This window comes from Anomaloglossus baeobatrachus, chromosome 2 (genome assembly GCF_048569485.1).
Source record: "Anomaloglossus baeobatrachus isolate aAnoBae1 chromosome 2, aAnoBae1.hap1, whole genome shotgun sequence".
Taxonomy (NCBI): Eukaryota; Metazoa; Chordata; class Amphibia; order Anura; family Aromobatidae; genus Anomaloglossus; species Anomaloglossus baeobatrachus.
Genome location: NC_134354.1, coordinates 763,127,612 through 763,149,046, shown reverse-complemented (window position 1 = coordinate 763,149,046; position 21,435 = coordinate 763,127,612). Strand labels below are relative to the sequence as shown.

General features: G+C 46.2%; 1 protein-coding gene across 1 annotated transcript in view; it reads left to right on the top strand.

Moving 5' to 3' along the window:
- The window catches only part of LOC142290027 (retinal guanylyl cyclase 2-like), a 125,777-nt gene extending 106,531 nt beyond the window's left edge, over positions 1-19,246 (top strand). The window contains exon 18 of the mRNA XM_075333970.1: positions 19,171-19,246. Coding sequence (XP_075190085.1) covers positions 19,171-19,246 — 76 coding nt within the window. The remainder of the gene's footprint in view (positions 1-19,170) is intronic.
- Positions 19,247-21,435: the final 2,189 nt, after the last annotated feature.

The window sequence follows — 21,435 nt, the reverse complement described above, 5'->3', positions numbered from 1 at the left end:
ATCACCAAATCCAGACACCGAAAAAGAAAGACACTGGAGTCTGGATAAGCTCTGAAGCCACCAAGGAAGACACAGAAGAACCAGATCAACGTCCAGTCAGGAGATCAGAAAGGCCAAGCAAAGGTATCCCAGCTAAGCGCCTTTCTTATATGGTCAGAAAACTTCCTGAGCCACAGTCATGGCAAGAAATGCAAAAACCTCCTGTCCATAGAAGTAGAAGTGGATTAATGCCACTAATGAAGAGATGGAGTCCCTTCACCAACTCCAGACATGGGAGCTTACTGAGCTACCACAAGTAAAGAAAGCTATCGGATGTAAGTGGATCCTCAAAAACAAATATGACTTCGCAGGTAAAGTTCACCGCTTTAAAGGCAAATTGGTCGCAGAGGGGTACTCGCAAAGATATGGTGAAGATTATCATGCTACATTTTCTCCAGTTGCGAAGCAGACCAGTTAGAAGTCAAAGGTACGTCAACACCAATGTATCCTTCCTATTTAAACTGGAAGGAGAAGAAGATCTGCTATCCAGCAATGAGAGTTACAGACAAATGTGACGCCCCTGGACTAGTCAGGGCATCACAGGGTAGTGCACTTGCTGCTCTGTAGTGCAGGGCTCAACCCCCCTTGGTTCTGGGTTCCCAACCTATGGTACTGCCTCCATCCGCATCCAAATCCCAACCACACCTCACATCACACCCTGTCAGACACACCAGTGGGCTGCTGAGCTGAAATAGGGCCGCGCACCTAGGGGTCCGGCAGAATGGTGGGCGGGAAGGAAGAGGAAGTAGAGAGTGGAGTGTTAGCCCTCGAGAAGTGAGGAGCTGGGAGTGTAGGGCTCCCAGGGGGTTACAGGTTGGGTTGCAGACGGTCGTCTGGGCCCAGAGGTCTCGGAGACCCAGTCGCAGTGTACTGAGGCTGGGTGCCTAGACCTGGTCTTGGAGGACGGTCAGCAGCTTGAGTCTAATAACCGGTCCGGGACTGAAAGCATGGTGGGGTACTAGACCCTAGGTCGGGGAGTAGCTTCAGGCAACCCGGCAATTAACCTGTGGAGGATAGTGACTTTATGGACTGTCCCCAAGAAGCTCAGAGATCAGGGGCACTAGCGCAATGAGAGGGATAGGGCTTTCCAACCCACGCAGCCCACAGAAATCCCAAGCGTGAGCCCTTTAGAGCACAGCTCCACTACCAACAAGTAGGGAGCAGTGTTATGATTCAGGGACCGGGTAGGATCAAATAATGCAGAATCCCAAAAGGTAACAGAGTGGCTGGAAACTTAACAGACTGCAGACCTAATCCTGACACACAACTAACAGTAGCCGTGGGGCGTGCCTACGACGACCTGGACACCTCGACAAAGCCGGAGAACTAAATAATCTCACAGATAGAAATATAAGAAAGCTAATCTGCCTCGGAGTAGTCCCCAAAGATAGATAGATAGCCCCCCACATGTAAAAGCTACGGTGATATCGAAAAACACAATACAAAGCCAGAAAAGACAGATTTCAGCAAAGGTGAGGCCCAAACTATCTTTATAGAAAAGGATAGGAAAGAGCAATGGTCTGCAGCCGTAAAAACTTTAATAAATACCAGCACTACTGATATGGAAAAATCCCGAGATTACTAAACCTCTCCGCCACTGTACCAGCCCTCAGATGTTACTGGGATCCAAAAACACTAATCCAGATGAGGGACTGAATAATACCAAGCATGACAAAACACCAATCTTACAGAATCATGGAGCTAAGTACACAGACACTCTCAGCAAGGAATAATCCCATTCCACCACTAACTCCACACAGACAAAATAGGAATCATGCTTAGTATCAAAGCAGAACAACAACAAAAGGTGGTAAACAAATAACAGTGGTACAAGACCACTTATCTGAGGGAAGTTCTGGAAGTGAGCAGGGCTGGCTGCAGAATGTCCTGGACACACAGGCGCAATTGACCGCCGGCAAATAACAAGAGAAAGCTACTAAGTTAAATAGCCCAATCTGACTCTGATTGCCAGTCCTCTGCAGGTGTGTCGCTTCCATTCCACACATCAACTGCAGTGCCAGCACTGACCCCAAGAGGGAGCTCCATACTGGAAAACGTATTCACAACAGAGCAGGGCCCGGACAGCTTTACGCCAATGGGCCACCAGAACCCTTCTAATTTGTGCACGGAGGCAGGCTCCCTACCACTCGGCAGTACTATAGGGCAGAGGTCCCCAACTCCAGTCCTCAAGGCCCACCAACAGTGCAGGTTTTTGGGATTTCCTTAGTATTGCACAGGTGTTAATGTAATTACCTGCCCAGGTGCTGGTTCCAACAGCAGTGCAATGCTAAGGAAATCCTGAAAACATGCACTGTTGGTGGGCCTTGAGGACTGGAGTTGGGGAACCCTGCTATAGGGGACGGATACCCAGAGATTTGGTTTACCTTGATCTCAGAGTCTGCTTTGCGGTCGCATCATCACCAACACTGCCTGAGGGAGTACATGGTCCTTCCTGCTTCCAACCAGTGCTGCGCTCCCCTGTAACCAGCTTCTCACCATACAGAGTCCCGGGGCCTCCTATACCCGTGGAGGGGAACATCATCTGGCTGCCCCGCTCCATCTCCCCCGGGTACTCCCATCAGCAGCGGCGGTACTCCGTGACGCCACCCGTGGTGTGCGGTAAGGGAGTTCTAATTACCTGTAAATAATACCCCCTTTACATTCGAGTGGCCGCGGGCCCCCGGGTCTGGAGACCCTCGAGCCGAAGCACACTCCTGGACCCGAGCAGTTCGACCGCTGCAGGGGTGGCAGAGAGTGGCTGATAAGTATTTTTTTTTTTTTCCTTTTTAAAACACCATTGCAGTAAATTCCACTTTTCATCCTGCCCACTAATTTGTGACTTCAGAAAATATTTCATTATATATAGTAGCGGCATTATTACAGACGTCAGGATTTCAGCAATTTGTTTAGCATCTCAAACCCCTTCTTAGCACTTTCTTCTGTCTGAGCAGCTTATGGGCCGTCATAAAAAACATGGAGTGTATTCAGATTCACGGCGGCGTCTCGGAGGTACGGCTTTTATGGAACACAATAAATTCTCTTTAATAGCGTAATATCTCCCAGCAAAGGAAACTGCTTGCCTCGCTCTAAGCAGATAATTGAGAGTAAAAAGATGGAAAAAAGCGAGAAAAAAAAAATGACAACGAGGGCAAATAAATACAACGATCAGCATAATAAGAGAAACGGCTCAACAAAGCGTGGATCGCAGGGAGCTGCCGGATATGTAAATATACTGCCAAACCCCGCAATATACCAGCCGCCTGCTGAGTGACTGATGCATAGTAATGAGAAAGTTGTGAAAAAACTTTTCTGAAGTTTGTGATGGATCCAAAACCAAGCTGCGTGTGACCAAAGGGCCTAGATTTAATATAAGCGTCGGTGCAGACAATGCCGCCAGCACTCCAAAAATGACTGGACAGAAAAGATAAAAAATCAGGCTGGCAATCCGAAGCGCAGCTGTGCTCCTGAAACTAAACCTTATAGGTAATGGTAAGCGGACATTTTTATTATTCAGGGTTAATTGCATTTTAACCCCACCACCCTCTTCCCTGCACATTAAACGTTTTAGTGCGACTAAAAACTGATTTATACCATTATACAGTAACTGAATAGTACTGCTATACAATGACTGAAAAATACTACTGTACATTGGCTGAGTAATAGTGCCATACAGTGACTAATCATATCATGAAGTGACTAAATAATACCACCATGTATTGACTAACAGTATCATACTGTGACTGATTATTACCGCCAGAAAGATACTAATACTACCATAAAGGGACTTAATAATACCTCCATATAGTGACTTAATACTGCCTTACAGTGAGATAATACCACCATACAGAAACTTAAAATTACATACAGTAACTGACTAATACTATTATACAGTAACTAAAATTGTCATACCATCACTGCATAATATCACCATATATTAACTAATATCTTCCAGTAATTGAATAATGCCGCTATACAGAGACTAATACTACCATACCATCACTGAATACCACCATACAGTGACTAATCCTACTATACAATGACTAAATAATACCACCATACAATGATTGAATAATACCACCATACAGTGACTAATACTACCATACAATGACTAAATAATACCACCATACAATGATTGAATAATACCACCATACAGTACTGAACCGGGGAGCCAGCTGGAAACCGCAGCGCAGGAGGAGTGTACGGAAGGTGCAGGAAAGGACTTAAATTACCAACCTGCGGTCAGGGGAAAACACCGCAGCCGTCTGTGGGACCCGTCCATCCAGCCGTTTGTTTCATCAGAGACTCCGTGTGTGTTACTGGCTGAGTGAGTACCACCGTGCCGTGTGGCACAGCGCTGCCCCCGCGACCCTGCACCTCACCAGGCCCCGTAGCCCGCCGTCAATCCATCCCTATCCCTCACCGGGCCCCGGGACAACCAAACCCCCTACCCACGGAGGGGAGAACTAACATCCAGGCTGCTCCCTGTCATCGCTCCCGGGATCCCCGTCCAGAGCAGCGGTGGTGTCACCAATATCACCACAACCGTGGGTGGCGTTACGGACAATATCAAATCCCCACAATTAACCCCCCCCCCCCCCCTTTCACTCACGGGCGAGGAGCGCCGCTCGAGTCCCCGAGATCTGGCCCACCGCTCGAGCCACCACCGAGCAGCCGCAGCAGCAGCGGCCGGACCTGAGCAGTGGGAGAGCGCAGCGTCCCCTCCTCCGCCCGCGACAACTTGGCGTCACGAACAGGATCTTACCGCTCTGCCATCTGGTAGAGGTGCGCCTTGTGACCGCCGGAGGTGTCCGGCCAAAAATTTGGAGAAGCCGCCATCTTGGGCGCGAAAAATTCCCGCTCGAGCGTCTCCTCGAGCAGTGGAGGCGCAAAAGCCAAAACCCCGCCCCTGTAGAGGAGGTGCCAGAGAGACACTAAGGGGGGGCGGATGGCGTCCGGCCGCATGTGAACCGCGGCTGTGGAAGCAGGGACGCCAGGACTCTGCGAGTATTTGGTTCCTGGAACACCGCTGCACGAGATGTCCCGTCCGTCCGGCACCGCTGATGAGGATTGCCCCGGCAGTCCACCCGGCCGCGACGGAGATGACGACGGCTCCGGCAATCCGCCCGGCCGCAACGGCAGCGAAGCACCCATCCCGTTAAGGAATCTGGGCCCGTTCCTGGACTGGGGTCAAGGGGTGCTGCCCACTTCTTAGGGGCAGCATCAGGGCCAGGTTATTTGGGTGGGTGACTGAAGGACCCGTTCCGTTGCTGTTATTAAAAGTGTTTTATTGCTGTTGCAACGGTTGAAGTGTTATGCCTCCCGTATGGGAAGATTTGAAATGTATACTGTTTGGTGTTTGTTTTTATATCTTTTCAGTTTAAAATAGAAAAATAAAACCGGTGATGGACGGGCAGCCCGCGGACGGTCTGCATTTTACTAAGGGGGAATGTGGCGCCCTGGACAAGCCAGGGGCCACAGGTAACAACACACACACCCACCCCCAGCAGTTCACAACAAACATCCCCAGTGAGACCTGATTCCTTCCCTCGGGTTCAGACACACACACTAGGTGGGCGGAGTCAAGCAGAGAGGCACGCCCACCGAAGAGTCTGTATGGCCTGAGGCAGGAAACTAGAGCAGACAAGTCCAGGCAGAGGAAGAGAGAGGAGGTCTGCAGAGAGGCAGACGCAGACTGGGGCCTAGGTTGGAGCCTAGGGCCCTTGTGCAGCAGTCAGGCAGACGGTGGTGGCCGTCTGTGAGAGCCGGGAAGACAGTCTGGTGGAACCGTGGGTAGCCGGGGCTGGGCGGTGGCCCACCGGTACCGAACCGGGGAGCCAGCTGGAAACCGGAGCGCAGGAGGAGTGTACGGAAAGTGCAGGAAAGGACTTAAATTACCAACCTGCGGTCAGGGGAAAACACCGCAGCCGTCTGTGGGACCCGTCCATCCAGCCGTTTGTTTCATCAGAGACTCCGTGTGTGTTACTGGCTGAGTGAGTACCACCGTGCCGTGTGGCACAGCGCTGCCCCCGCGACCCTGCACCTCACCAGGCCCCGTAGCCCGCCTGCAATCCATCCCTATCCCTCACCGGGCCCCGGGACAACCAAACCCCCTACCCACGGAGGGGAGAACTAACATCCAGGCTGCTCCCTGTCATCGCTCCCGGGATCCCCGTCCAGAGCAGCGGTGGTGTCACCAATATCACCACAACCGTGGGTGGCGTCACGGACAATATCAAATCCCCACAATTAACTCCCCCACCCTTTCACTCACGGGCGAGGAGCGCCGCTTGAGTACCCGGGATCCGGCCCACCGCTCAAGCCACCACCGAGCAGCAGCAGCCGCAGCAACAGCGGCCGGACCCGAGCAGTGGGAGAGCGCAGCGTCCCCTCCTCCGCCCGCGACACATGCAGTAACTCACTAATACTACTGTACAGTGGCTAATACTGCCATACAATGACTAAATAATAACATTATACAGTGACTAATACTACCTTCAATGATTCAATAATGCCGACATACACAGACTAACACTACTATCCAATGACTGATTTATGCTGCCATACAGAGACTAAAAGCGGGCTTTACACACAGCGACATTGCTAGCGATATCGCTGGTGAAAGCACCCGCCACCGTCGGTTGTGCGTCACGGGCAAATCGCTGCCCGTGGCGCAGAACATCGCTTACACCCGTCACACTACTTACCTGCCTTTCGACGTCGCTGTTGCCGGCGAACCGCCTCCTTTCTAAGGGGGCAGTTCGTGCGACGTCACAGCGGCGTCACTAGGAGGCCGCCCAATAGAAGCGGAGGGGCGGAGATGAGCGGGCCGAACATCCTGCCCACCTCCTTCCTTCCGCATTGCCGGCGGCCGCAGGTAAGCTGTAGTTTGTTGTTCCCGAGGTGTCACACGTAGCGATGTGTGCTGCCTCGGGAAAGACGAACAACCTACATCCTCAACAATCAACGATTTTTTGAAAGTGAACGACGTGTCAACGATCAACGATAAGGTGAGTATTTTTGATTGTTAATGGACGTTCGTTGGTGTCACACGCAACGATGTCGCTAACGATGCCAGATGTGCGTCACGGAGTCCGTGACCCCGGCGATATATCGTTAGATAATTAGTTAATAATAATCAATAATAAGTAATATTATCATTAATAATTATTAAAATTATTAATTATTATTTATAATAATAATATTTAATCATTTATATAGCGCTATTAATTCCATAGCTCTTTTTTTTCTTTTTTTTTTAATCATGTTCATTTTTATTATTAAAAAAGGAAAACCCACATGACATAACAGTCCCTTCCCCTGGAACAACAATTCGGGATAAGGGATAAGACCGTCTCCGGTCATCAAAATAACATTGAAAATATACATTCAAATGAAGTAACCACAAACAAACAGTGCACCCGCAGCCCACACCCATAATGAAGACATGTCACGAGATAGATGATTTATTTTGGTGTACGCCTCTTAACCTAACTACGTCCCACCATCCCCAACCGCCACACGTGTATCGGGCCTATACAAAAGAACATCCTAGCCCAAAATGTAATTAATCGGTGAGAAGGACTTGATCCCCCATGCCATCCTGCAACAGTGTCGGGGAGGGAAGACCTGGAGTATCCAGTCACGTCCCCCAAATCTTGTAGACTTTTTTAAGCGCATTTCTTTTAAGATACACCCCGCTCTCAAACCAAAGTATAGTGTTGACTCTCTCCCTGAGCTCCCCGATAGCCGGAGGAGCCGGGTCCAGCCAGTGATAGGAATTCCACAGCGCTTTACTGTACATACATCAGCAATACTGTCCCCATTGGGGCTCAAAATCTAAGGTCCCTATCAGTATATTTTTGAATTGTGGGAGGAAACCGGAGGACCCGGAGGAGACCCACGCAAACACGGGGAGAACATACAAACTCCTTGCAGATGGTGTCCTTGGTGGGATTTAAACTGAGGACACCAGCGCTGCAATACTGCAGTGCTAACCATTCAGGCACCGTGCCGCCCTGTAATACTTAATTTCTCCTGTGGAGGCGCTGCAGGGAAACCCCACACATTCAGGTTTCCCCACAGATTACACCTGATAGTTGGGAGTCTCAGAAGGGGGCAATTTGTGATTGACCCTTCTGACAAGTTGCGACTTGTCCAAAACTGAGAATTATTTAAAGCCAAAATATGGTACTACCATATGATATATGATCCCAACAACGTGGATTTTTAAATAGGCTATCCATCTCCTTTTATTTTCTTAAACTAGAATGAGCATAGTCTAAAAATATAGAAAAAAACCCTACCAGCACCTACTGATGCCCCGCCACACTCTTTAATAGTGTGCCCAGTTCCTTCTCCAGTTTCCTTGCTCCCGCCTCTCACAGGGATGGGCAGGTGACTACATGTCCATACAACTTGGTTTCTGGTTCATCCTGTTCTGATCATTGGGTCAAAATAAATCAGTGTTACCCAGACCCCAGTGAGCTGCGCCCCTTCATGTGTGTGTTGCTTTTTACTTTCATAGCACCTCTGCCGCTTTGGCTCCTCCACTTTTGAGGTGTAGATTTCCAGCAGCAGGATTCTTCACTTGCCAGAATTGTATCACCAGCCATATCAGCACCTCATGCTCCCTTCCTCTGCCTCCCAGTGGGCAGAACAATTTCCTTCCGTTCCGGCCTTTCTTCCGTGCTCCCCTCTTACGAGGAGCCTAATTTCTTCAGTACTGCTCTTTCGTCTTTCTATTGTCTACCATTTCAGTGGACTGGGCTACTCTTCACATCGCTCTACACGGCATCCTTCCATAGTGGGGGGGTCTTTTCTTTCTTACTGCGCCATAGATCGCCATATTTTCCCTTCTCAAACGCCTTTGTTACTGGGTGACACGTTTTCTCCGTACTTTGCAGAACTCCTTTATTCTGTAGACTTTGCCAATTTTTAGCGTAATTGTTGCAATGGCCAACGTGTTTCATTGCACACCTAATCACCAGTGACGCGCGTCCCATTTTGTGTTGGTGACTTCTTTAAATAGCTCCTTCTCAGCTACACTTTGCTGGATGACACTGGATCCCAAGACCTACAGTACTGATGAGGAAGGAGTCAGGTCACTTTATAAAATTTGGAACATATTTAGAGAAGAAATCGGATGCAAGACCTGATCAACAAATCCTCCGTATTAACGTGTCAAAAAATTTCTTACAACGTGTTTGACAATTAAATTATCTCGCTAACTTTGTCCATCCATCTCATTAATTATGTCTTTCTTTACTTTTAGTTCCCTTTAGCACTGTACCCGTGACCCGGTCTGCAAGCCCAATATTCCTTAACAAGTCAATATCAGGTCTACACCTTGCCTCTGTCACCATCTTCTCTTTTGCTGTCTCAGGGTCCCCACAAACTCAAAGCTGTACCTCTTGGCTCTGTACCTGCTGCGGCTGAGCTCCTCTTCCCCTTAGCTCCCCTTTCCTGGGCACCAACGATAGTCTAGCCATGTCCGAACTTTCACAATTCAGTCACTATGCTTGATACAATGAATCCTCATTCACAAACACTGAGCCTATATAACATTTCACTCACTATCTAAAAACTCACTAGAACCTACAAGTAAACTCTGTCTCCCAGAACTACCTGCAGCAGGACCTGATTCACTATTGATATTTCACTGCCTAGATGTCATTCTTTCATTACCTTCACATGTAGGTGGACACAATAAACAATAACATTAAAGGAGCTCTCCAAGATTAAGGAAAAATTGGCATATCTGATGTAATTCAAACTGCAGCCTGTCCTAGTCATGTTTCAGTACAGGCTGCAGACTGAAGACATACAGCTCCTGTGTTTCAAGAGTTGTATCACACATACCTCAGTCAACTGTTGACTGTGATGTTTAAAGAAGATCTCCATTATCATCCTCCTCCTAAGTCAGTCTGACAGCTTTATAGCAGTGCAGAGACTGACTGGGCCCAACTGAAAAACGAAATATTGAGGAGAATGAACCTGGAAATCCTTGAGAAAACACCCATTGTGCTCAGCGAGGAAAAGATATATTTCTTTACATTTGACAGCCTTACTGAGGTATGTGTGATACAGCTCTTGTGAGTTGACACACAGGTCTTGGGAACTATATTGATTCAGTGTGCAGTCTGACACGTGACTAGGATGGGCTACAGTTTGAATTATATTAGGGACACCATTTTATGTCATTCTCGGTAAACCCCTTTAATCTTGAAATCGCACCAGCTACAACAGTACAATAGATAAGGTGTCATTGTCAGGTATTTAATAGTGTAAAATGCACCAACATACAAATATGGGATTTAGTGGGTTTGGAAAATTCTGTCCCTCCTGGCTACAATTTGTTTTTTAAATCAAAGCTGTCCTTTACTCAACCTTCCCAAGTCCTGCAGTGACTGCTCCCGGTTGTATCTTTTATTGTCTGCAGCGCTGACATCATGTTGACAGCCAATCAGTGAGCTCAGCAGCTGTGAGCACCTTGTGATGTCAACTCAGGCAGAGCTGCTGAGCTCAGTTATTGGCTGACAGCATGGCGTTAGCCATACACCAGGAGCAGGGGTTGAAACTCAGACCTGGACCTGGGGAGGGTGAGTAAAGCACATTTTCTTTGTTTGCTTGTTTTATAAAACAAATTGCTGCCAAAATACAAGGGTTTCAGCCCCTCTATAATAACAGCAGATTTTTCAGGGGTGCCGGCAATTTTCATCTCCATTACACAGCGATCACATGGCGATCTCAGCTGGAAGACAAAGCAAGGAGACCAGTGGGAAAACCAATCTGCAGTATGGAGGAACATCCGGGGATCAGTAGGTGAGTATGCTTAATTTTATCCTAATTTTAAGCAATGCAGGACCAGGTTTTAGAAAACAGATAAGTAGGCATCCCCCTCAAGGTGATTGCAACATTCTAGCAGGGTTGGGGTGTTATTTTCACATGCAGTCTAAGTTTACAGGCCCTTATTCTATACCCTGCATAGCAGCTGAGTGAAAGAAGGGGCGGATGACGTAGCATTCATGCCCAAGTCCTGGTGTTGGAGAAGCGACCATAGATCATAATAATAAATAATAATAATCTTTATTTCTGTACCGCCAACATATTCCACAGCGCTTTACAATTCAGGAGGTTCATATACAAACAAGTAACAGTTATAGACTATACAATATTTAAAGGGAAAAAAGGCAACCCTGCTCGTGAGAGCTTACAATCTACAATGAGGTGGGGGGAGGGGCAAGGTACAAGTGCTTATTTACAGTGACAATCCAGCCATCTCAAGGAAATGGGGGATAGATAATGGCTTCCTGGACCAGTTGGCCAGAACCTTGAGATGCATTTGGGTGGCATGGAGTTTGACGTGGGGTTATTTTCTGATAAATTGTGTAGGGATTAGGTGAAATTAGTTCGGCTAGGGAGTGTGATAGGCCGCCCTAAAAAGATGCGTTTTTAGGGTGCGTCTGAAGCTGAGTAAGTTGTGATTCATCCTAACTTCTTGGGGTAGAGCGTTCCAGAGGTTTGGTGCAGGTCAGAAGAAGTCTTGGATTCGGGAGTGGGAAGTCGAATTAGTATGGATGTTAGTCGAAAGTCATTTGCAGAGTGCAGAGAATGGGTGGGATGATAGACAGAGAGGAGGGTGGAGATGTAGGGGGGTGCCGCATTGTGGAGAGCTTTGTGGGTGAGAACAAGCAGTTTGAATTGGATCCTGTGATATATGGGCAGCCAGTGCAATGACTGGCACAGAGCAGAGGCATCCGAGTAGTGGTTAGCCAGATAGATGACCCTAGCTGCTGCATTAAGGATGGACTGTAGAGGGGAGAGTCTAGTTCGGGGGAGACCAATTAATAGAGAGTTACAGTAGTCAAGGCGGGAGTGGATCAGGTCCACGGTGAGGGTTTTTGTCGTTTCCATTGTGAGAAGGGGCGGATTCTAGAGATGTTCTTGAGGTGCAAGCGGCAGGAGCGGGCAAGAGATTGTGTATGGGGGGGTGAAGGAGAGATCAGTGTCAAGTATAACATCCAGACAGCGGGCCTGCTGCCTAGGATTTATCGTTGGGACACACACAGAGAGGGAGATGTCAGGTTTAGGAAGGTTGGGAGATGGAGGGAAAAGAAGTTCAGTTTTGGAAAGGTTAAGTTTCAGATAGCGAGCAGACATGATGTTGCAAACTGCAGTCAGGCAGTCACTAGTGCTTTGTAGTACAGCGGGGGTGAGCTCAGGGGATGAGGTGTATAGCTGTGTGTCATCAGCATAACGATGGTCCTGGAAGCTAAATCTGCTGATGGTCATTCCAATTGGGGCAGTATGGAGGGAGAAAAAAAGAGGGCCAAGGACTGAACCTTGAGGGACCCCAACAGTGAGAGGAAGAGGAGAAGATGTGGAGCCAGCAAATGATACACTGAATGAACGGCCAGAAAGATAGGAAGAGAACCTGGAAAGCACAGTGTCCTTTAGGCCGATAGAATGGAGCATAGAGAGAAGGAGATGGTGGTCAACAGTGTCGAAGGTGGCGGAGAGGTCAAGAAGAATAAGCAGAGAGTGGTCACTGTTACGTTTTGCTGTCAATAGGTCATTGGTCATAGATCTTTGTCCTCCATCATAAGATACCAGAATTAGAAATGACAGATGAGGTCCCATTTCAGATTTTACTTTTGGACCCAGAAGCTCCAAGATGACTCTGTGAATCCATCACAAACAGAAAAAAAATAATGAATTGTAACCTGATGATAAAGTATAAAGTACAAATTTTAACTCTTGAGCTTCCGATTAACTAATGACGTATATATCTACCACAGGTGTAATGCCCACGGGTTAACAGCGGACGAAATTGCAGAGTTCAAAAGGAGAAAAGCGGAAAAGTCGCTTTCTAAACAGGAGTAGAGATGAGGTAGAGGCAAAACTCTTGTGTTGTCTGGTCGTTCTGTGTGCATGATATATATCATTTTTATGTATCTCAGACAGGAACCAGCAAGAAATAAAAAAAAATTGTCATTTCCAAAATTTTGGCTGGGAGGGAGGTAATGTTTGAATTGGGTCCAAGAGTAAAATGTCAGATAGAATCTGATTGGTTGTTAAAAGTTTAAAAACTATTTGCAAAGTTTCCAATTGTGTTAGGAAAACAGGTCCCATAACCTTCTACAGCCCCGCACCATGCATGAGTGTGATGGACGGCCAATCTTTTCTTCTAACCTTTACCAGTGAGATCCTAAGAAATAGCCACAGGATTGAAAAGATTCACGAAAGTACCAGTGGATCCTCCAATAGACCCTGGTGCTAGTACAGTAATATTTTATTATGCTTGTAGCAGGACTTCAAGTGGTACAGTTCTGTCATCCAGCTGTGCTAATCAATGATGGTACCACTGGTAATTTTATGTATTGTACCCTCTTACCATTGTCAGCCCACTTTTGTTTTGAATCCTGTCCCGAGTCTGTATATTTCTCTTAACCTGCCTGTGTTTCACCCAGCCTTTCTTTCTGTGGACCAGGCATGGACCTCTGGCATGGACTCCTGGAGCTGCCTTTCTTCTGCCCACTCCCTCTTTAACCTCCCAGTTCTGACCCACAGCCATTGCCTTATTGCCTTACTGCCTTACTGTGCCTTATTATTGATGCATTTCGCTGCCAAATATTGACTACCTAGGGATCTGACCAATTATATTATATCTAAGCATCCCTCTGGTGACTAATGCGAGGATCAGCTCCCATAGACATTAGATAGATGTCTGCCCGAGTCCTCCATATAAGCCCTTTCGGATTGGTGAGTGCTGCTGTGTTCTGAATGAGAAAGGCTCTGCTAGCAGCTGCTAATCTCCCAGAGAACAAATTGAATGGACTTTGGAAATCCAACCGGCTGCATCCTTCACTGTCCCTGACATCATCTGAAGAGGGAAACTTGGAGAAACCCCCATAAACATCAGACTATTGGCTGATTCTACTGACATCGAAAAACATAAGTCCAGCCAGAGAGTATAGGTGGCCTTTAAGCTGGGCCGAGACTTTCAAGAGCTGTTGTCCAAAAGACGTCCAAACTCTCCAATACACATGCAAGATCAGCTCAACTGAGGCGAGTAAACCACTGCTAAATTCCTCTGGCAGTACCTTATATCCTGTAAGAACAAAAGGATTGGTAAACATACCTGATCTGTTCTTCCCCCAACATCATCAGGGGAGAGGCAGCACACCCTGAAATGCATAAGATAGTTGGTTACTCCAGTAGAGTTTAGAGGGATTGGCTGACTTTTATGTCATACTTTGTACCTCACTCTAGTTTGCGGTAGACCACTGTTTCAAAGTATTCCGGTCTAACAGTTTTCTCCAGTTGAGGAAAAAGCAAATGCTACTTTTCCATGGAATTTATGTCATCTCTTGACATTGGACCCAATCCTGAGAAATACAACCGGAAAACTTTTTGGGCACTTTGAACAATCCATTTGAAACTGTCAGACAAGTTTACATTGCCTGTTTTATTTTGTTTCTCTCTGACGAAGCTCTTGCCTGGCCATTACCCCTCTGGGAAGAAGAGAACAATGCTACCTCAACACCTCACTATAACCTTTCATGACAACCTTCCGCAAGGTGTTTGAGAAACTTCGACATACATCCTCCACTACATCTATGATATAAAGAGGTATGTTCTTCAATTGGCCACCATATTCAGTATTGGTAGTGGCCTCCAGGAGGGATCTGGCAGGCCATATCAAAGAGATCTGCCTAATTGAGTCTTTCCAGCTAATGTATCCTATGTCATCTGATGACCCTTTTGTCCTCATAGTAAACATTCTGTAGGCTGCTTTGGTTGTGTGCATTTACTGCAGTCAGAAGGGTTAGCAATACCAGAATTGTTTTATCCATTGTCCTAGACTAGTAAATTCTCCGGTCTAAGCTTGACAAGGAGGAATGCCTAACTTATTTCTTCTCCATAATTTTTTCTCAAGGCTTCACGAACAAGGAGGAATGCCTGACATTTCTTCTCCATAATTTTTTCTCAAGGCTTCATGAACCTTCCTTACCTCATTTATTTTTGACTATGGATCTGCTAGGAACGTCTGCTGTGATTTGGGTTACAGGTTAAAGGTATTATTGTTACCTCGACTCTCATGTTCAACAAGGTCTGGGGCATCTCTTCTGTTCAGATGCAGTCAGCCGCTCAATTGTGTGCACCTTTCTGCTTTGGGCTTACTCTTTGGCATCAGTTTCTTACCTACTCGGAGCTGGCATTTTCTTCTTGAAGAAGATATGTGGGTCTTTGAGATCCTATATAGACTATAAAAGGCTAAACCTGATCACAGTGAAGGATGATCATCTTCTCCCTCTCATCTCTAAGTTGTATGACCAGTTAACCATCTTCACCAAATTACTGCCTATAACCTGGTCTTTTCACCTGCTCATGCCTGTCAAGCTTTGTAATGCTTTGACTATACTACAAAATATTGTCACTATGAACTGGGTTGCTAACCGTCCAGAAATTCCAGGACAGTCCGTAAAATAAGTACACTTTTTTGCCCTGCCAGTAAAATATTTTTAAGGTGTCCATAACTTTTTTTTGAAGCTAAAGAGACTTATACATATTATTTTGATGTTAATTATCATTTTACAGTTTACAGTGACGGCAGGTCACTCAGGTCTTCATATCAGAATTATGGGTTGAAGATATATATTACATAACATCATAATGATTTAATATGGTTTTCCAATACGTCCATAAAAAGTATTGTCTGTCCGTGATTTATTGATAAGCTGTCAAGAAAAAAATTAAAAGTCAAGTTAGAAACCCTGACCTTGAGATTTTTCCGTGTCCTACTCGATAACGGCGTCTTGGTGTGGGCAGCATGTTCTTGTCTTACATGGTCTGTTAGGACTTTCTCTTTATACAAAAAAGTGGAAAATCCAACTCTTAAAAATCATAATATCCCTTTTGTACTAACATCACCTGTGCTCAAGGTTGGAATTTGGAGCCGAATGTGCTTTCTACCATCTTTCATTAGCCTAGTCCTAGAGTTTTGAAAGTACTGCAATGCTTTCTAGCTATTACTATTCCTTATACTGTAGATAGAGGAGTTATTCGTTGCTTTTGACATGAAGTGTCTGTGTCCTTGAACAACTTACGGCACACTTTGTTTATTCTGGCCCTTTCTTCGTGACCCAGGCATCTTCTAATCTTACCTTTTTTGCCTAGTTATTGAGATATCTACCAGGACGTTCTCCTATTACATTGAAGACTGGAACCTGTTGCATCGAGAACATCTTGGGCAAAATATTCTACCACCATTTATACAGATCATAAAAACGTGAAGTTCCTTCACGTTTTCCAGTTGCTAAATCCATGAGAAGCTTGCTGGTTTTTGATCAATTCGAAGGGATTGTTAACTGCTCCGACAACCCCTTCTTAACTGCCCAAGTCTTCCAAGTAAAATAAAAAGGCTCATACTCTCCTCACACCTTGTTTTCTGCTAATTGGCTGCGGCTCATCAATATTCTGTCAGAGTGGATAACATAATAAGGGCTTCAGACTGTCAGCAGCCGCAGATTGGCTGTAGTGCTCATTCGACATGGCAATGTCATCTGAGCTCAGGGGAAACTGGTTCCGACATATCTAGAAGGTCCTTTTAAGGTTCTTGTTAGGGACTCTGGCATTAAAGACAAGGTTATCCGTGTAGTGGACAACCATTTTAACTTGACTTTTCCATTCAGCCTAACTGACCAAAATCGTGGGGCAAGTGCTCTTTTAAGCCATTTTGAGATACCCAACCCCAATCCAGAGGATCAAATGCAATTTTTCATCCTTAGTTTTTCTTTATCCAATGTGGGAGTCTTTCTTTGCTATCATCCTAATATTCTGTGTTCTGTGTCACTGACTTTACGCCACCAGGTTCTATGCAAGGCACATTCTTTCATCCTGTGTGCACCATGTACTTCCACAGAAAATCCTACAAGTGGCCCCATTGGAAATTAGAGACTGATTAGTACTATCCCCTAGCTCCAGTCACTGCATGTATAGACTGCTGTACCCTACTAAATATTGAGGAACTCTTTATGCTACTCATTTTTAGTGGGTTCATACTGTAGATATGTGCCCACACAGATCATATATGAATGCCGTATCCTAAGTTTAGGCCGTCAATTCTTTCCCCCAAATTAACCTTTTAGCCGCAGTTACAAACATGTTATTGGATTTAGGTTGTGAAGAACTTAGAAAATAATGATTTCCTATACTTTATTATCTATTTTTGGCCTATTATTATACTATACAATTTTGTTGTACTGTCCTTTACAGTATTAGGCTGAGTTCACATGTCCTGTAGTCATCCATTAGAATGGATCCTACCTAGATCCGTTGGGAAACTGGTTTCTGTCGGATCCTTTTTTTGTACATGGGAGTCTACGGACAACAGATCCATTAACAGATTGCTATTTATCTTCCATTTGTAAAGGATCCGGTAAGAAAACAACGGATCAGTTACAAATGCAATGGATGGCAATCTGTTAACAGCTCCGTTGTCCATAGACTCCACATGTTACAAATGAATCCGGCCAACATCCGTTATTTAACAATGGACAAAAAAGTTACGTCTGCATAAATTTTTCCCAACGGATATGTAATGAATCCGTGATAATGGATGAGTACAGGACATGAGAACCCAGCCTTACACTGTAGTATCGCATACATTTGTATACTAGCCAATTCTATATTATACTGTTAAGGCCCAGTCACACTAAACAACTTACCAGCGATCCCAACAACGATCCAACCTGATAGGGATCGCTGGTAAGTTGCTAGGAGGTTGCTGGTGAGATGTCACACTGCGACGCTCCAGCGATCCCACCAGTAACCTGACCTGGCAGGGATCGCTGGAGCGTGGCTACACGAGTTGCTGCTGAGCTCACCAGCAACCAGTGTCCCAGCCCCCAGCCAGCAGCGCCGCGTGGAAGATGCTGCGCTTGATAACTAAAGTAAATATCGGGTAACCAACCCGATATTTACCTTGGTTACCAGCGCACGCAGCTACACGTGCAGAGAGCAGGGAGCAGCGCACACCGCTTAGCGCTGGCTCCCTGCTCTCCTAATTACAGCACACATCGGGTTAATTACCCGATGTGTACTGCAGCTAAATGTGCACAGAGCAGGGAGCAGCGCACAATACTTAGGGCTGGCTCCCTGCTCTCCTAGCTACAGTACACATGGGGTTAATTACCGTTGTGTACTCTGCTACACGTGCAAGAAGCAGGAGCCGGCACTGACAGTGAGAGCGGAGGAGGCTGGTAACAAAGGTAAATATTGGGTAACCAAGGACAGGGCTTCTTGGTTACCCGATGTTTACCGTGGTTACCAGTGTCCGCAGAAGCCGGCTCCTGCTGCCTGCACATTTAGTTGTTGCTGTCTCGCTGTCACACACAGCGATGTGTGCTGCACAGCGGGACAGCAACAACTAAAAAATGGCCCAGAACATTCAGCAACAACCAACGACCTCACAGCAGGGGCCAGGTTGTTGCTGGATGTCACACACAGCAACATCGCTAGCAACGTCACAAAAGTTGTTCGTTAGCAGCGATGTTGCTAGCGATGTTGCTTAGTGTGATGGGGCCTTTAGACGCTTTTTTATTTTATATTATATAATGTTATTCTAATATTATACATATATATTAATGTTCTAGTATATCATATTATACACATAAAAAAGAATTCAGCTCACCATAATAGCCTATTTCTTTCAGGAACTCAAACCAGTATCACTTCTTGGTATGAAAACAACTATATATATAAAGTATCCAGCTTAACGAATATAAAATTTTCAGCTTTATTTGGAAAGTTAAAAAACAATCTTTACATCCAAAAACCATCCATTAGCAGAAATTCCAACGCGTTTCCGGTACAGGTTGCTCCTTAGCTCATGGTCAAGGTGCACCAGAAACGCGTTGGTGTTTTTTGCCGATGGATGATTCTTAGATGTGTAGATGTTTTTTAAAATTTTCTAAATAAAGTTGAAGATTTTGAGTTGGATCCTTTCTCTGAATATTATATAATATTATAATGCACCATATTATAGTTAGACTTTACTATACTACGTAATCTCATACTATACAATATTGGAGTTTAATTTACACTTTTATTGTTACTATCTTTTCACAGGGAAGACTGGCAGGAAGTAATTAACAAGGAAATTAAAACAATATTTTGGAGAAAAAGAAGGAGCATTGTGGTGTGAATACAAGTGGAGTTTTGGAACCGGCCATCTTTCTTCCGTCCTGAATATGGTGGATAATCCTACAATTGTCCTTAGGACTTCACTACTCAGTGGTTATTCTGATTGGACTCTCGGTCGCAGAGAGAAAGAAGGGAAGATCTTCATATTGAGATCGATTGATGTGAACCGGATCAATAATGGTCAATGAAAGTCATAGATGATTTTTCGGTCCTAAGGGTAACGTAGCGCGGCAGAAGATGTAGCTGCACTGTAGGAAGCTCTGTTATCAGGACAGACTGGTATAGCAAATATCAAAGCTGCCATTTACAGTGGGAAAAAAAAGTATGTAGTCAGCCATCAATTGTGTTCTCACACTTAAAAGGAAGATGAGGTCGGCCTGTAATTGGCATCATAGGTGACCACAACTTCGCGAGAAAAAATGAGAAAACAAATCCAGAAAATCACCTTGTCTGATTTTGCAAGAGTTTTTTTTGCAAATTATAGTGGAAAATTAGTATTTGGTCAATAACAAAAGTTCATCTCAATATTTTGTCATATATCCTTTGTTGGCAATGACAGAGGTCAAATGTTTTCTGTAAGTCTTCCCAAGGTCGGCACACACTGTTAGTGGTATGTTGGCACATTCCTCCATGCAGATCTCCTCTAGAGTAGTGATGTTTTGAACCTGTCGCTGGGCAACACAGACTTTCAACTCCCTCTAAAGGTTTTCTATGGGGTTGATGTGACACGCCTGGACTAGTCATGGTGTCACAAAGAACTGCACACCTTTCTCTTACGATGCAGAACTTACCCTCCATGGTTCTGGGATCCTAACCTTTGGTATTGCTCCATCAGCATTCAAATCCTAACCACACCTCACACCACACCCTGTCACGCACACCAGTGGGTGGTCTAGCTAGAAAAGGGCCACCCGCCTAGGGGTCAGGCAGGCTGGTGGGAGGGACATAGTCAGTTGAGTGGTAGCCCTCAGAGAGTGAGGAGCTGAGGGAGTTGGAGCTCCCTGGGAGATTTTGGCTAGGTTGCAGATGGTGGTCTGGGGCCGGAGGAGTCGGAGACCCGGTCGCAGGGTATTGGTGAAGAGTGCCCAGACTTAGTTTTGGAGAACGGTCGACACCGGAAAATCTAGTAACCGGACTGGTACTGAGCACGGCAGGGTACTGGACCCTAGATCAGAGAGTAGCTTCACGCAACCTGATAATACACCTGTGGAGGATAGTCCCTTTATGAACTTTCCCCAAGAGCTCAGAGATCAAAGGCACCAACACAACAAGGGGGATAGAGCTTTCCAGCTTATGCGGCCCACTGAGATCCCAAGTGTCAGCCATCGAGAGCACACCTCCTCTAACTAATTGTAGGGAGCGGGACCCTGAAAGCTTCAGGCTGAGGGGTCACTCCGAAACATCTAAATATAGTGCATGGATATAGTCCAGAACCATCAACAATACCAACGGGAACGGATTCCCGGACGAGCTCCCCTGAGTGGCAGCAGCACCCAGAGACTTGGTTTACTCCTGTGTGAGAGTCTGTTTAATGGCCGCACCAACACCCACACGACCTGAGTGAATTCGCTGATTCCCCTGAATCTCCCCGCCTGGCCTGCACCACGCTCCCCTACATCTCCACCATCCAGAGTCCCAGGGCCTACCCTACCCACGGAGGGAACGTCATCTGACCTCCCCGCTCCATCTCCCCTGGGTACTCCCATTGGCAGCGGCGGTACTCCCCTTACAGCGAACCACGGGTGGCGTCACGAACACTAATCCCCTTGTAAATAGCCCCTTTTATTTTCAACTTTCCGCAAGCCCCCAGGTCCGGAGATCCTCGAGCCACAGTAACCCCGGATCCGAGCAGTCCGACAGCTGCAGGGGTGGTACATTGAGATCTGGAGACTGGCTAGGCCACTCCAGGACCTTCATCTGTTTGTTACGAAGTCACTGCTTTGTTTCCCTGATGGTGTGCTTGGGATCATTATCATGCTAAAAGACACAGCCACGTTTCATCTTCAATGCCCTTGCTGATGGAAGGAGGTTTGCACTCAAAATCTCACAATACATGGCCCCTTTTATTCTTTCATGTACACGGATCAGTCGTCATGGTCCCTTTGCAGAGAAACAGCCCCAAAGCATGATGTTGCCACCCCCATGCTTCACAGTAGGTATGGTGTTCTTTGGATATAACTCAGCATTCTG